The 13,024-nt window shown below is 39.6% G+C and overlaps 2 protein-coding genes across 2 annotated transcripts; both read right to left on the minus strand.

The window, feature by feature from the left end:
• Positions 1-2,430: 2,430 nt before the first annotated feature.
• On the minus strand, positions 2,431-5,493 carry prlh2r (prolactin releasing hormone 2 receptor). The gene is made up of 2 exons (XM_056393984.1): positions 4,207-5,493; positions 2,431-3,202 (listed from the first exon to the last, which is right to left on the minus strand). The coding sequence occupies exons 1-2, from the start codon at positions 5,122-5,124 to the stop codon at positions 2,876-2,878; spliced, it is 1,245 nt and encodes a 414-aa protein (XP_056249959.1). The 5' UTR covers positions 5,125-5,493; the 3' UTR covers positions 2,431-2,875.
• A 4,946-nt stretch (positions 5,494-10,439) lies between these two features.
• ccdc32 (coiled-coil domain containing 32) lies at positions 10,440-12,973 on the minus strand. Its single transcript, XM_056393494.1, has 4 exons — positions 12,854-12,973; positions 12,324-12,559; positions 11,540-11,693; positions 10,440-11,257 (listed from the first exon to the last, which is right to left on the minus strand). The coding sequence occupies exons 2-4, from the start codon at positions 12,556-12,558 to the stop codon at positions 11,068-11,070; spliced, it is 579 nt and encodes a 192-aa protein (XP_056249469.1). The 5' UTR covers position 12,559; positions 12,854-12,973; the 3' UTR covers positions 10,440-11,067.
• Positions 12,974-13,024: the final 51 nt, after the last annotated feature.

The raw sequence follows: 13,024 nt of genomic DNA on the forward strand, positions 1-13,024 counted from the left end.
TTCTTCTCTTTCATAGGTCTCAGGATGCCTCAGTTGAGTTTCTTTTGATCATTTAAAATGCAAAGAGTACTGGACAATAATCACAACAGCTTCTGAATGGAAGGGGACCATCTCCTGACTTTATACACACAGCACAACTATCGGTGGTCACCACATAAAGAAGACCACTGACATTTGCATGTGAAGACTTTGTTAAGTCTGCTCACATTTGCATTTTCATAAAGGATGTTCGCAACATGAGAATGGCAGGATGCATAAGTAGAAATGTGATCTGCCTTTAATGTATTGCATTTGGATAATTTCATGCACCCATTATCAGAGGTGACAACAGTTGTGTTTCCCTGATATGATATTCAACGAGTGGTGTTATTATATTATTTTCTGCTGTAAACTCATATATCAGACTGCAGCTCATCCTTACTTACAGTGCTTGTGCTTGACAATCATCTCCCAACCATCAGCTGCTAAAACATATACTTTATATCCTGTAACGTGGTCTGAAAGGATAAAAAGGAAATCTGGGATACTGAATGAAAAGCAGCCTTTCCACCAACATCCAGTCAGATGCTCTTTTTTGTGAGATAGAATGAGATCAGGAAAAAGAGCCATTTAGAAAATGTACAATGGGATGCATTAGGTAGCTTCTTCTTTTAAAAAAAAATATATTGAAAAAGACACCACTGAGCTTCTTAACTTAAGAGACATCATAGCACACAAAAAAGGACTGTGTTTGATTTGAGTTTCCCTCAGATATCAGGCTGTATATTTGATCTAATTGCTCATTAGGGACTATTATTGGCATGTCAAAAGATAGAATAGTTTTCAGTTGTTCCTTTTCCATGGAGTATCAAAGTCTCATCATCATGATTATATTTAAAAAATGTTCTAACAAAATAAGACTTCTTTTGAATAATCTTTAGCTTTCATTGGCAATAATATTGTTGACTTTCAGTCAAGACGCTCTGAGCTGTTAGTATCAGTGACACAAGTGGTGCTGTATGGACAATATTTAAAGGACCTATATTATAGAAAATGAGATACCAATGTCTTTTTTGATGATAAAACAGGTCTAGATGCTGTATAAATACTGTGAAAGAATCAAAGTGCTTGATGCACGAAGAAATGCACACAGCCTGTATTCAGAAACTGTGCCTTTAAACAAGCCGTTGGGACTTCATTAATTTTGTGATGTCACCACCCTCAGCCATGCACCTGCATGGCCCACCTGGACCTACCATCCGACCTTGCAGGATTTGGTTTCTGCCATATTCTTATTCAATCTCTATTAAGGACTCTTATTAATGGTAATTATTATTTAACTTAACGTCACAGCTGGTCTCTTGTCTGTAGTCCCAATCCAACATTTTAAACTGTCTGACAGCTACAGAAGGGTAGACTGTCCCTTCTCCTTCTCCTACTAATCCACTTGCCATATTCCACTCTTGCTGTCCTAGCTGTCCGATCACCCACCTCACTGATGTTTCCAATGGTCTTGGATTCTGTGGCCACACACACTCCCCTGGCTGGTGTCGATGTCCACTGGCACTGTACTGGTCTGCCCGCAGGGTCTAGCAGCTGAGGAAAGTCTGTTTGTTCATCTTATTTCAGCACCGACTGACCATCGCCATTTGCATGACTGGTGAGTTTTACCAAGCTACTATAGTCGGCTACGATCCACTACCTGTGGCTCCAGAGAGAAACCTACTTGAAACCACAAATATATCTTCCTATGGATATCAAAACGTAAATATGGGAGTTTTATATATTGTGAATTGTTTTGTGACAAGTGCAAGAAGACAGAATACAGAAGTGCATTATCTTGCAGTAATGCATGTGAAACATCTGCATACATTAAGTAAGCACAATTTGAAAAATGTAGCTATCGCTATGAGCAGATTTTAAATCTTAACTAGTAATGTTGTTTTATCTTGGCGGGTGGTGGTGTAATAGGGTCAAAAATTATTCATTCTAATATTTTTTATATATCCTAATGAACAGCACAGATTATGCCTTTTTATTCAATCACCATCTAAAAGTTGACATTTAAACAATGCTTCAGATTTTGCATATTGCGTTCTGTTCATCAAATGTCACAGCTGCAGCAGAAAGTGATAAAAACGTTCTGTAGCTCAAGGCCAAAATGAATGACAGAAACACATTATTCACCCATTATCATAGAAACTCTTCATGTTCCTATTTTATTATTCAACCATGGTGATTAAATTGAGAGTGAAAGATGTTTTCAATAAACCCTTTTATTGAGTATCTATTTCAGGAAAATAGATCTAATATTACACTTGTAATACACACATACAATTAATCAAAGTGTACAAGAATGACAAATAAACATATTAAACTTTCATAGAGCACATTTTATATACATAAATGTCTTAAATTTGATGTGGAAAATTTCACATGTACAAGATTATGAATACGTACAAGAATCGGATGGAAAAACTAAATTTCATTGTGTTTTATCTGCAAGGATAAGAGCAAAATCACTGTCTGAAGTATATTTTTAAACTCACGTTATCATATTTTTCAGTGCTACATGGACTTTCAGTACATAAACATCCATACATGAAAAGTAAAAAAGTCATTACACAAATAAATCCTTTAAATCAAAACAGGCTGATGTTTTTACATCTGTATAAATTCAATGATCGAGACAGTGTGTAATTTTTGTTTCATGAAAGCCAACTCCACTGTGTGAGCTGTTTGAATTTCACTGTACTTTAAATGGATTCTCTTTTCACTGCATTTATCAGTATGAAGGCTGACAAGATTCATATTAAATCTGAAGATGATTTCTGATGCAGAGATTAACATTCACCGTTGGGTAAAATTCTTGTGTCTGTTCATCTGTAACAACAACTTAAGCGTAATTGTCTTGAAGAACCATGTTATTTGCAGCAGCACCTGGAAAATCTGCCACAATGGTGGAGTTGTGAAGACGTGGCATTCTATGAGACATTGTCAGGATGCTTGACACTCGACCCTGGTCCTTTCCTTTTCCTCTTCTCCGGGACAGGATGTGGCGACACAGGTAGGACAGGAACTTGTCATGTAATGAGGCGTAAATAAAAGGGTTGTAGCAAGCAGAGCTCATGGCAAACAGGTGACTCGACACCTGGATGACATTAATGTAATTCTTCCCCAAGATGGAGAAGTCTGTGTCAAGGTCACGGATCAGATTCACCACCTGCAAAGGTAAACTATGTTATCTGAGGTATTCATTCAAGGTACTTCATTTGATAATCAATTCAAGAATTAATTCCTTTAGGAATTTGTTATTTTGAAGCAATAGTTTGACTTTTTTGGAAGTACTATTATTCTCTTGATGTGTAAATTAGGAATCCCAAATGTTTGGTTCAGTTCAGTTTGGTTCAAACATTTGTAGTCACTGACTATGTAGCTTGTTGTTTGCATCCCCATTCAAAATTACTTCAGTATGTACATTAGTAAATAAAAAAATCACTGTTCATTCTCCCACAGCATTATTCTGTCTTCATTTCAGCACTATGTTTAGCCTGTTGCTGGTTCAAGCTGTTGATTACATTTCATTCACTACTAAACTAGGCCTATACAAACAGTGTTTATACGTTAAATAGATTAGCAAGCAACTATTTGCGACAGAATTATCAGAGTATGATTTTTTTCTGTGGCTTTCGCTGCCTTTTAATAAGCATTTAAGAACGAACTGAGCAGCTGATTAGCAGAGCTTAGGAAGACTGGGAATGGAAAGAGCTAGCCTCGTTCTGTCGAAAGGAAGCACAATCCATCTAACAGCATTTCTAAAACACACATTATATCCTGTTGGCTTAATATATGCAAAAAGGGAAGTGTATAACAGACGTGGAGTGGTTTTATGAGGGTTCTTGGAGTCTCCACTGGTTGCCTGGCAACATCATTTACATTACAAGTCACTGTGCAATCAAGAACAACCGAAGATATAACATGTTCATTTGTGAGCTTCAGAGGTGCCGGTAGATGGATTTTGTTTCCTTTGGACACAGCCAGGCTAGCTTTTTCCCCCTGTTTGAAGTGTTTATGCTAAGCTAAGCTAACTTGCCCCTGGATGTAGCAGCCAAGAGTGGTATCAATCTTTTAGACTCACTCTTGGCAAGAAATTGAGTTGGCATACTGTATGTCTAACTATCCCCTATGTATCCCTCAAACTATAAATCTCCCATTTCACACCTGTACCTGTAAGGGGAGCCATGAAAAGGCAAAACAGAGGACGGACACCAGCAGCAGGCAGAAAGTCTTTCTCCTCCGTCTGCTCCAGGTGGCCCTCGCAGATCTCAGCTCTGGACATGCGGTCAAACCAGATGTGGTCCTCTGCTTCAACTGATAGGATATAGCACAGTAGGAAATGGAGACAGCAGCCAGAGGGACAAAGTAGGAGAAGAAGAGAATGAAACAGGAGTAGATGAGGCGACCTCGCTCCTGGCCATTCCAGAACTCCTCACACACGGCCATCTGCAGGCCTGCAGCCCGCAGGTCCAGGTAGACAGTGTGCAGCGCTGTAGGTGCGGATAAAGCCAGAGAAGACAGCCAGATTAGGACCACCAGAGCCCAGCAAAACTGGCAACCAGCTCTCTTGCGAATGGGATAAGCCACAACAACGTAACGATCGACTGCAATGGCCATGAGGGACAGGACCGCTGCGTAGACAGCTGCAGACTGCATTACAGTGACAAAATGACACATGAGGGGTCCAAATACCCAACCACGCTTGTCAAAAGCGTAGGATGCCGTCAAAGGGACACAGAAGATGGACATGACCAGGTCGACAAGCGCCAGGTTGCTAATGAGGAAGTTTGTGGTGTTGTGTCTTTTCTTGTTGTGCCAGATGAGAAAGAGCAGTAGGACGTTCCCAGAGCAGGCGATCAGGACCACAGCAGAGTAGAGAGGGATGAAGAGGAGCTTGAGGTTAAATAGGAGGTCCAGGCCAGAAAAGGAAGAAGCTGAGAACGGGGAGGTCAAGAAGAAGGGGCGAGAAGAGTTGCAGCAAGAGGAGGAAAAGGAGGATGAAGAGTCAGACATGGCTGGGGATGAAGAAGGAAGAGCTGGAGTAGAAGAGTTCACCCTGGATGGGTTCAGTGACTTCTCCCAGTCCATAGCTGCGGAAGCCAGAATGAAAAACAATTTATTATGAGATCACATCAAATAACCTGCTGCATGTTTTGCATGCAACATACCTGATTTACCATCCTAATTGCCAACACATATTTATTGAACATTTTTGATTGAGCCCAAAGTGGTTTTGACATGATGATAAGATATAGAGACTGAAGAGATGACTCCCATTTGGACAGACTAATTAGTAACTGTCTTCAAAACTCTCAGTCAATCAATGTCATTAAAAAGCTGGAGCAGGGCTTGTGCTGCAAGTCTGCCTCAACAATAATACATCCATTTACTTTCATCTGGCTCACCTTTACAACATCTTCTCCTCTTCTCCTCTTCACTCGACACTTCTTACCTCTTATTTTTCTCTACCTCTCCAGATCCTTTCCATCTCATCATTGACACACTTTTGCTTTGTTTTTTTTTGTAACCAGCCAGCAGTCATTCATCCAATCCACATGAGCTTCACTTTGGTGCTTTTTTTCCTCTCTCAGTTCTTTATAGTCAAACTGATACTTGAAGATTGTCATCCTGAACATCTGCTAATACATCTGCAGGTAATCTACACTGACGTCAATTCCACATTTTGAACTGAGGCTTAGAAAATATGTATTTCTCAGGGCTGTGGGTTAGGAGATTAGGTTCATTAACAAACAAAACAGCAATGAAGAGAGCCGTGAGAGCACGCAATGGCTTCTCTTCTTAAATTTGCAAGATAATATGAGGACGATAGAAAGCATGCTCATTTTGTCAGTATCATTCATAAAAAAAATAATAAATCACACCGTATCTACGAAACTAACAAAAATAAACAACAAAAGGAAAACAATCAGTATGTAGGACAGATTTTGTCAAACTCCAAATAGTGCAAAATGATATGTGGAAGCTGCTTCATTACACTGTTAACTGTAAATGAAAAACTGTCACTGGCCTACTGTAAAGAGTAAGTGCTTATTAATTACCCACTTAGGCTGAGCAAGACCTGCTGACCACAGTTTTCATACTAAATTATATGAATTTTCCAAGGAAGATTGGTTAAATCATCTACAGTAAAGATCAGAATAAAGGGATTCTCTTCACATGGTGAATCAGCTCATTACCTTATTGACGTGACCTTATAAGTGATTCACACAACTATGATCTAGCTCCTAAGACATAAAGACATAAAAAAAAATGATATTGATAAATCCCCCAATCTTAAACTTAAAAATAAACATCTCATGCATCTAAAGAATCTCATGCAAAACTGTCAATTGCCGGTGTATGAAATTTCAGAAAGTACAAATTAAAAGAAAAAGTACCTCTTGGAGACGTCAGATGTCAGTCAGATTTTGGGAACTTGTCAGACGGACAGTAGAGTGTGTCCTCTGTCAGCCTCTCCTCTTCACTGCAGCCCGTCTGATCCAGAATAAAGAGGTGTGCTCATTCTGTCTCTCTCATCATACAGCATACAGTGCGTGTTCATGAGAGTGAGTCACATGGCTTGTCTGTCAACTCAGTCTCACTCAATTATGACCAACAATGAACAATCATTTTAATCTCCAATGATATTCCTCTTGGGAACTATGGTGGCTCCCTGGTAATAAATAGTGAATTTATAATGACCTCGCCCTGTTTTATGGTACTTTTTATCTGCCATGGAATCACTATAATTTTCCTGTTGGGACTTATAATGTGTCTCAGGTTTTATGTAGTCAATTTATAGTGACTCTGAGGCATTTTATGATATTATTTCTCCTACACGGTCACTTGTTATCCCAATTGTATCTCGAAAAAGACATCTCAACAGATGATCAGAATAAGGAGAAAAAAAACAAATCTTGAACAGCCTGTGTCCTCATCTTCTCTGCATTATTTTGAATGCTGAATGGCACACTTCCTGCTGTGTGGTTTTTCACACCGTGGCCCCTTTTTTTTAACAAACACACCCCAGAAACCAACAGGAGAGAGTAGAACAAAAATTGAGCAATTAAGGGACAAACCACGATCTTTCTCCGGAAGTACACATCTTACATATTCATAAAGCTAAACCTAATTTAATGATTGTGAGTCTTAGTGCCAGAGCTGCCCAAAACCAGTGTGACTGTGTGATTCATCAAGTGAGGGGCAAAGGGCGATCCAGGAAATAAATTCATTAGCACAGGACTACTTGAAGGGAACAGAGGGCTGATCGTGAAGGTAATGGAGATGTCCATGAACCGGTGGACATGGGAAATATTTATCATTGTTTTATCATAGTTCAGGTTTTCCTGCCATGCGATAAACTGTTGCATTTCACATCAGTTTCAACATTTGGGGTCTTTTTTTTTTTTTTCCTTGTACTGATGCCTTAGATTTATTAATATTTAAAAATGTGTGTAAATTCAGCACTGTAAGATACAGGCAAGCAATTGATATCAGAAGAGCAGGCTTCACATTTGTATTCTTTACAATAGAGTCTCTACAGAGAAAAACAGAACTATTTTTGTCTCACTTTTTTTTTGTCCGTATTCATTTCTGGGTGTGATTTTTATTCTTGCCACACGTCAAAACAGTTTCCGTTCAAGATAATGCAGACATCACACATATTGAATTACTGTGACGAGGTCTGCAGGACCTGCCTGGTCTGCCTGCCGAGCACACAGCCTTTCCTTCCAGTGGATGCTTTTTTCCTCGGATCGATCTGGACACTGATGGGGACAGAATCGTGAGAGCTGCGAGCGCCTCCAAGAAAGCCAGGAGGGTCGTGGGCTGTTATTTCCTCTCTCTTTAGCGAGTCTCTCGTGACAGATGTAGATGTCTGTGATTGCAATATACACAAAGTGAAAAATGAGTGGTACCACCTCATGGTGGACGCTGATGTGTTAAATCCACACCTCCCATGTGTTTGTTGTGGAGCATACGACAGCCACAGTGCCACTGGAATATGCCACATGAAGTGGAGCAGGCAGCAGTGTGTCAGCAATGTGTCTGTTCCACTTCGTGTGACATGGACACATCCATTTGACAAACACAAGTGGCCCCAAAGGTCATGGCAGGCTTTACTAGGGAAGTTGTTGAGTTATGAGCCAGTCGAACCCCTGAAGGAAAAGCCTTAACACATTAAAGTCAGATGTGTCATCGCTGCTACTGTGTCCCGACACAAAAAGCTCAAAGCCCCATTTGGTTGGTTTTTCCTTTCATGTTACTGCTCATATCTTGTCTGGGCCTTAGCACTTTGTCCTGGGTGGAAATGGGTTTTGCAACTGTCTTTGATATGATGAAGCAGGAGGCCCAGGTGGAAAAGATGCTTATTGATAGTATTTCATTTTTTGTCACTTTCTGTTATTTTCCGAAAGTGAAAGTTCATGGATATCACCTGTGATGGGCCATCAAAGTGGTAAGAATCGCAGGAGATTTGATTTGTTTTCTGTCTTCAGTATTTGCAGCTGTCTCCCAGTTTCAGGAGTGCAGTGTAGAAGATGAGGATACACTAAGTTTTAACTGCTACTTCAGTGAAAAACAGCTTGGACGGGTCGAATGGGCTGTAGCTGCTGCTGGGATTGAGTTTATGTCCTAGGGACTTCACTGGGATGAGTTTTTTTGGTGGTGGAGGAGTATCATCATCCATTTCTGTTCTCCAGGAGTCTGCTTGCTGCAGCCTTAAGCTACACTGATGTAGCAGCTGTGACTGTATCCCTTAATGATCCAATGTGTTTCCAGAATTCATTATTGTAATTTCCTTGCAAAGGAATCAGTCCAAGTCTTCTCATTAAATGATAAATATACACTTTAAGCTTTTGGAAACTCTATTAATATAAAAAAAAAAAAGGAAGATGAAAATGACTTCTAAGAGGTCGGTTTGTGTTGACACTATGATATTCTATTATAATTTAAGGTTAAATATTTTTTCTTTTTTTCCCAGCGATGACATTCAGTGTTAAATGGTTGATCTGACTGTTTGTATCAGGGGACATCACAGGCGCATATTTTTATTAACACCTTCCAGAGAAGGAAATTACATTTTAATCAAGGATGGGTGCCAATCAATTTTTAATTTCCTGCCATTCGGGGCGTCACACTTTCTGTCATCCCAATCCAACCTGTTACCACAAGGCAGGACTCTGTGACACCTCGAGTGTTGGCAAGTCACTAACTATTCTTACTGAGGCGGGAACTGTAATGAGGATTCTCTGGAATATGTTAAAAGGAGTCCACTTTATTATGTCAAGATAACTGGCAGAATATGTTCTCCACTTGAAAGGGAAATGACAAACACTGTTGTAGTTTTACTGCATTCAGTAGCTTCTGGGGCCTAGAAGAAGACAGACAGTGAGCTAATCAGGGCGTCCCCTGAGGTTTTCATGTCAAGGACCCCATTGAAATTGATTCACAGAAATGAAGCCATGGCTGCTGTTATTCAAATGAACACTATGTGAGAAAGTTTCCCCATGCTGAATTGATTAAATTCAGAATTACACTCAATTTATAAGTTACATCCAGCTAAAACTATTGCTGTCTTATGCAACGACTCTGCAATTAATTTTACCTTCACTAAGGTTATGATGTTTTAGGTTACCTTCTTTTTGTTGAGACTGTATCAGAGAGGTGTGGATTCAGCTTTGTGTTCATTTTGGAGGTTTTAGTTTGGGGAGCTGTTGAACTGAGAAGTGTGATTAATGTTTTGAGCATCCTTTTTATATCAGTGAAGGGAAACTCTACACACCATGTGAGATTTCAGTGAGGGACGGGAAATTCCCACTGTCATTCCCATTTTCATACTACCAATATTTTCAACCAAGTGTTTATGACATTAAATATTAAATATTAAATGTTTCCTTCTTTCTCACAGATTTCCTTCAAAGGACCGCTCACAATTGACTTTGACTTTAAAATCTGGTTCTTTGCTGCCACCTAAAGATACTATAGTCAGAAAGATACACAAAACCTACACTTCCTACCCTTTCTCTTGTTCTCTTTCATGCACTTACTCATGTTTGTACTTAAACATATGAGGGCCCTCATTCATATAATGCACTCCCCAGCCCAAAACAACTATATCTCTATCCCCAACTGTACCGTACACGGAAGTAAACATACTTCTAACCTTAAGTCTAAAACAGTCCACACTTTGCCAATATGTCCTCAATCCCAAAGTCTGAATCTTAAATTGGTCCGCACAAAAGATACAAGTAAAACAGCATGCATGCAAACACACTGCAAGCGCGCTCACACACACACACACACACACACACACACACACACAATTCAGTGTCACAGAATATTCTACATTTTACTTGCATTTCAGCTGCACCTCAGCTTGTTAATGAGCAGACAAATCAAAAGAATCAATTCTCCTTGTTTTTATTTCAACGTGGGTAAAACTTATGTAAAATCAACATGGCAAAAATAAAGATGATACACAATATGTTACAATATAGGAATAAATCACAGAGTATTCCTACTTCAGATATCACAATTTTTAGACAGAAAAATAATGGTTCTGGAAAATAATGCATTGCTTACGTCTTACGAGTCTAAATTACAAGATGATACTGCACGTGGTCCTTCATTAACTTTTGCGTGTGAGTGTCGGGTAGCGAGCTATTCATGTCACAGATAGAGTTAGTCTAGTCACTACACAGACTACACACTATAATTTTGCTGCGAGAGGACAAACAAGTGTAATTTCAAACTCTTTTTTATATATATATTTTTAATGGTGTGATGTGGTTGAAGGGATGAAGAGCAAAGACAAAACATGTGTGACTGAATAAGTACTTAACACTCAGTTGCTGGGGATACGGAGAACGATGAAGGGCTGTAATTGCTTCTTTGACCGCTAATAACAAAAGCTTTGGCCAAAAACAGCAGTATGACATAACACAGCTCGAAATGAACGCAGTGGCTAACAAGTCCACCTCATTGAATACACTCCAAATTAGGTCTTCTGTTAGTGTTACTATTTTAACACACTCATTTCTCTGGGCTGTGAGTTTCATCTTCCTCAGTGTTGTCTCTCTCTCCCTCTGTGTCCTCTCCGTTTTGTGTTTGGTTTGGTCCTGCTGCATCCTTATTCTGAGACGGCCTCAGGAGATATTCCAGCTCCTCTGCGCTGATGGCCACCTTCTCAGGAATCAACCACCTCTTGAAGTGTTCGAGGGCACTGGGTAGGGAGGTGCACAAAAAGTCAAGGACGTTAAGAAGAGAAGAGGTCTATCTAAAAGTCTCTACTACCTGGGAGGCCTGTATTATATGTAAATCTGTCGTCTACAACAGTATTTAGTGACATTGATTTGTCATATAGTAAGCGCTCACTGTGTAGGATACCGTCTTTTCTTTGGATTTAATGGGGCAGTTTTTGGAAAACTAAATAGTGATGTGTGTGTGTATATATATATATATATACTCCACCTGGATAACCCTTTGCATCAAATCCATGTCCTACCTCTCATCCATGTCCCCTCCTTGGAAAAGCTCTGAGGTCTGGGCGTCGTGTAGGAATCTATCCCAGCATTCTTTCTTAGCTTGAGACAACGAGCGCAACATGTCCCTGGAGGTCACATCACTGGACTGGCCCTTTAACTTCTTCAGACGGTTCTCTGCAGGAAAATATAGGCAAAACATACTGTGTTTTACGTCTTACATCAAAGTTATAATTAACATTTTTTGAATGGAGGCTCAAGGGAAACTATTTCTGACTGATATTTTATTAAACTATTTTTGAAAAGGTTGTTATGAAAGTGTAAGTTTTGTATTTGTGCTCAGTTAGGTTTTTCTTGCAGGTTTTTCCACAACATTTAAAAGCACAAGTGGCTCACTTCACTTGAAATTAAGGTGACATTACTTATATATAAAACATAGTGAGCGCAGATGTTTTATTTTGCTAAAACTGTTATGAAAATATTGTTGTAATGTTGTTTTACTCATTTGTATTCATGATGATCTTTAAAAAATCAGTAAGTCACATGAAAAAATGACAGACTACATGTGGGGTAACCCGGAAACAACTTCTAATACCACCCTTTGGAAGGGGACAATAGCTCATAACAAAAACATGGTATATGTTTTACGAGTTGTGCTGCTATTTAAGTATTTTGAAGCCCTCTCATCTCTACTATCTCCCACACATGTTGAATGAGAATGATGTATGTTGGGTGGCATGATCAGGTGGATGGAAGGTGAGCAAAATTGGAAAGTCATGAATGGGACAGCGAGAAGCAAGAAAATACCTAAACTGGCAATGTAGATCTCAGAATCCTCCATGGGTTCCCACTTGGAAACATTTGTCCCATTTGATTGTCCATTGATCTGCACTCCTACTTGAGCTGCTGGCTGGAATGAGTCTTTAAACTCGGGGTTGTTTTCTGGAGCTGCTTCAGCTTGCACTTCCGGCAGACTGGAGCAGATCTCGGACCACAGCTCCCCGCTGGACCGGACCTCCTGACTCTCGAAGTCGTCGGTCATTCTGGTGCAGCCACAGATGTAAACATCAGTTATAAAATCACTTAGCTTTAGCCTGTGCCTTTCTCTTTCAGAAGCATTACGACAGACACTTTCTTAGGACATTTAGATAAAAGACAGAAATTGAAACAATGCACATTTCACAAAGCAAAGAAAAATCAAATACTGAGCTTAATTTACACCAATATACTTGAGCTAAACTGGTGTGTAACCTAATTTATAGACTATTTAGGCATTTCAAATGTTCTTCAAACGCTGACACTATAATGAAATACAAAGTGTCTTCTCAACATCTTACCTTGGTGAAAATCGGCAGGTAAACTGTTATTTCTTCTGATGAATTAAGTTAAAGATTAAAGATTAGCCTCGCTAGCTAACTGCGTCCATGATCCACAAGCTTTAAGGAGCGACAGCCCACTTCCTTATTTAGGGGACATATGATTGGACACTGTGACCGCCTATCTAACTG

Source organism: Seriola aureovittata, chromosome 13 (genome assembly GCF_021018895.1).
Source record: "Seriola aureovittata isolate HTS-2021-v1 ecotype China chromosome 13, ASM2101889v1, whole genome shotgun sequence".
NCBI lineage: Eukaryota > Metazoa > Chordata > Actinopteri > Carangiformes > Carangidae > Seriola > Seriola aureovittata.

What these genes read in the sequence shown, in the direction of transcription:
- ccdc32 (XM_056393494.1), bottom strand. Translation starts at nt 12,558, where the DNA reads ATGACCGACGACTTCGAGAGTCAGGAGGTCCGGTCCAGCGGGGAGCTG. An exon ending in GATCTACATTGCCAGTTTAG is followed by an intron (nt 11,694 to 12,323) that starts GTATTTTCTTGC and finishes ATTTTCCTGCAG; the next exon opens with AGAACCGTCTGAAGAAGTTA. An exon ending in GGAGGGGACATGGATGAGAG is followed by an intron (nt 11,258 to 11,539) that starts GTAGGACATGGA and finishes CTCCCTACCCAG; the next exon opens with TGCCCTCGAACACTTCAAGA.
- prlh2r (XM_056393984.1), bottom strand. Translation starts at nt 5,124, where the DNA reads ATGGACTGGGAGAAGTCACTGAACCCATCCAGGGTGAACTCTTCTACT. An exon ending in TTTCATGGCTCCCCTTACAG is followed by an intron (nt 3,203 to 4,206) that starts GTACAGGTGTGA and finishes TTACCTTTGCAG; the next exon opens with GTGGTGAATCTGATCCGTGA.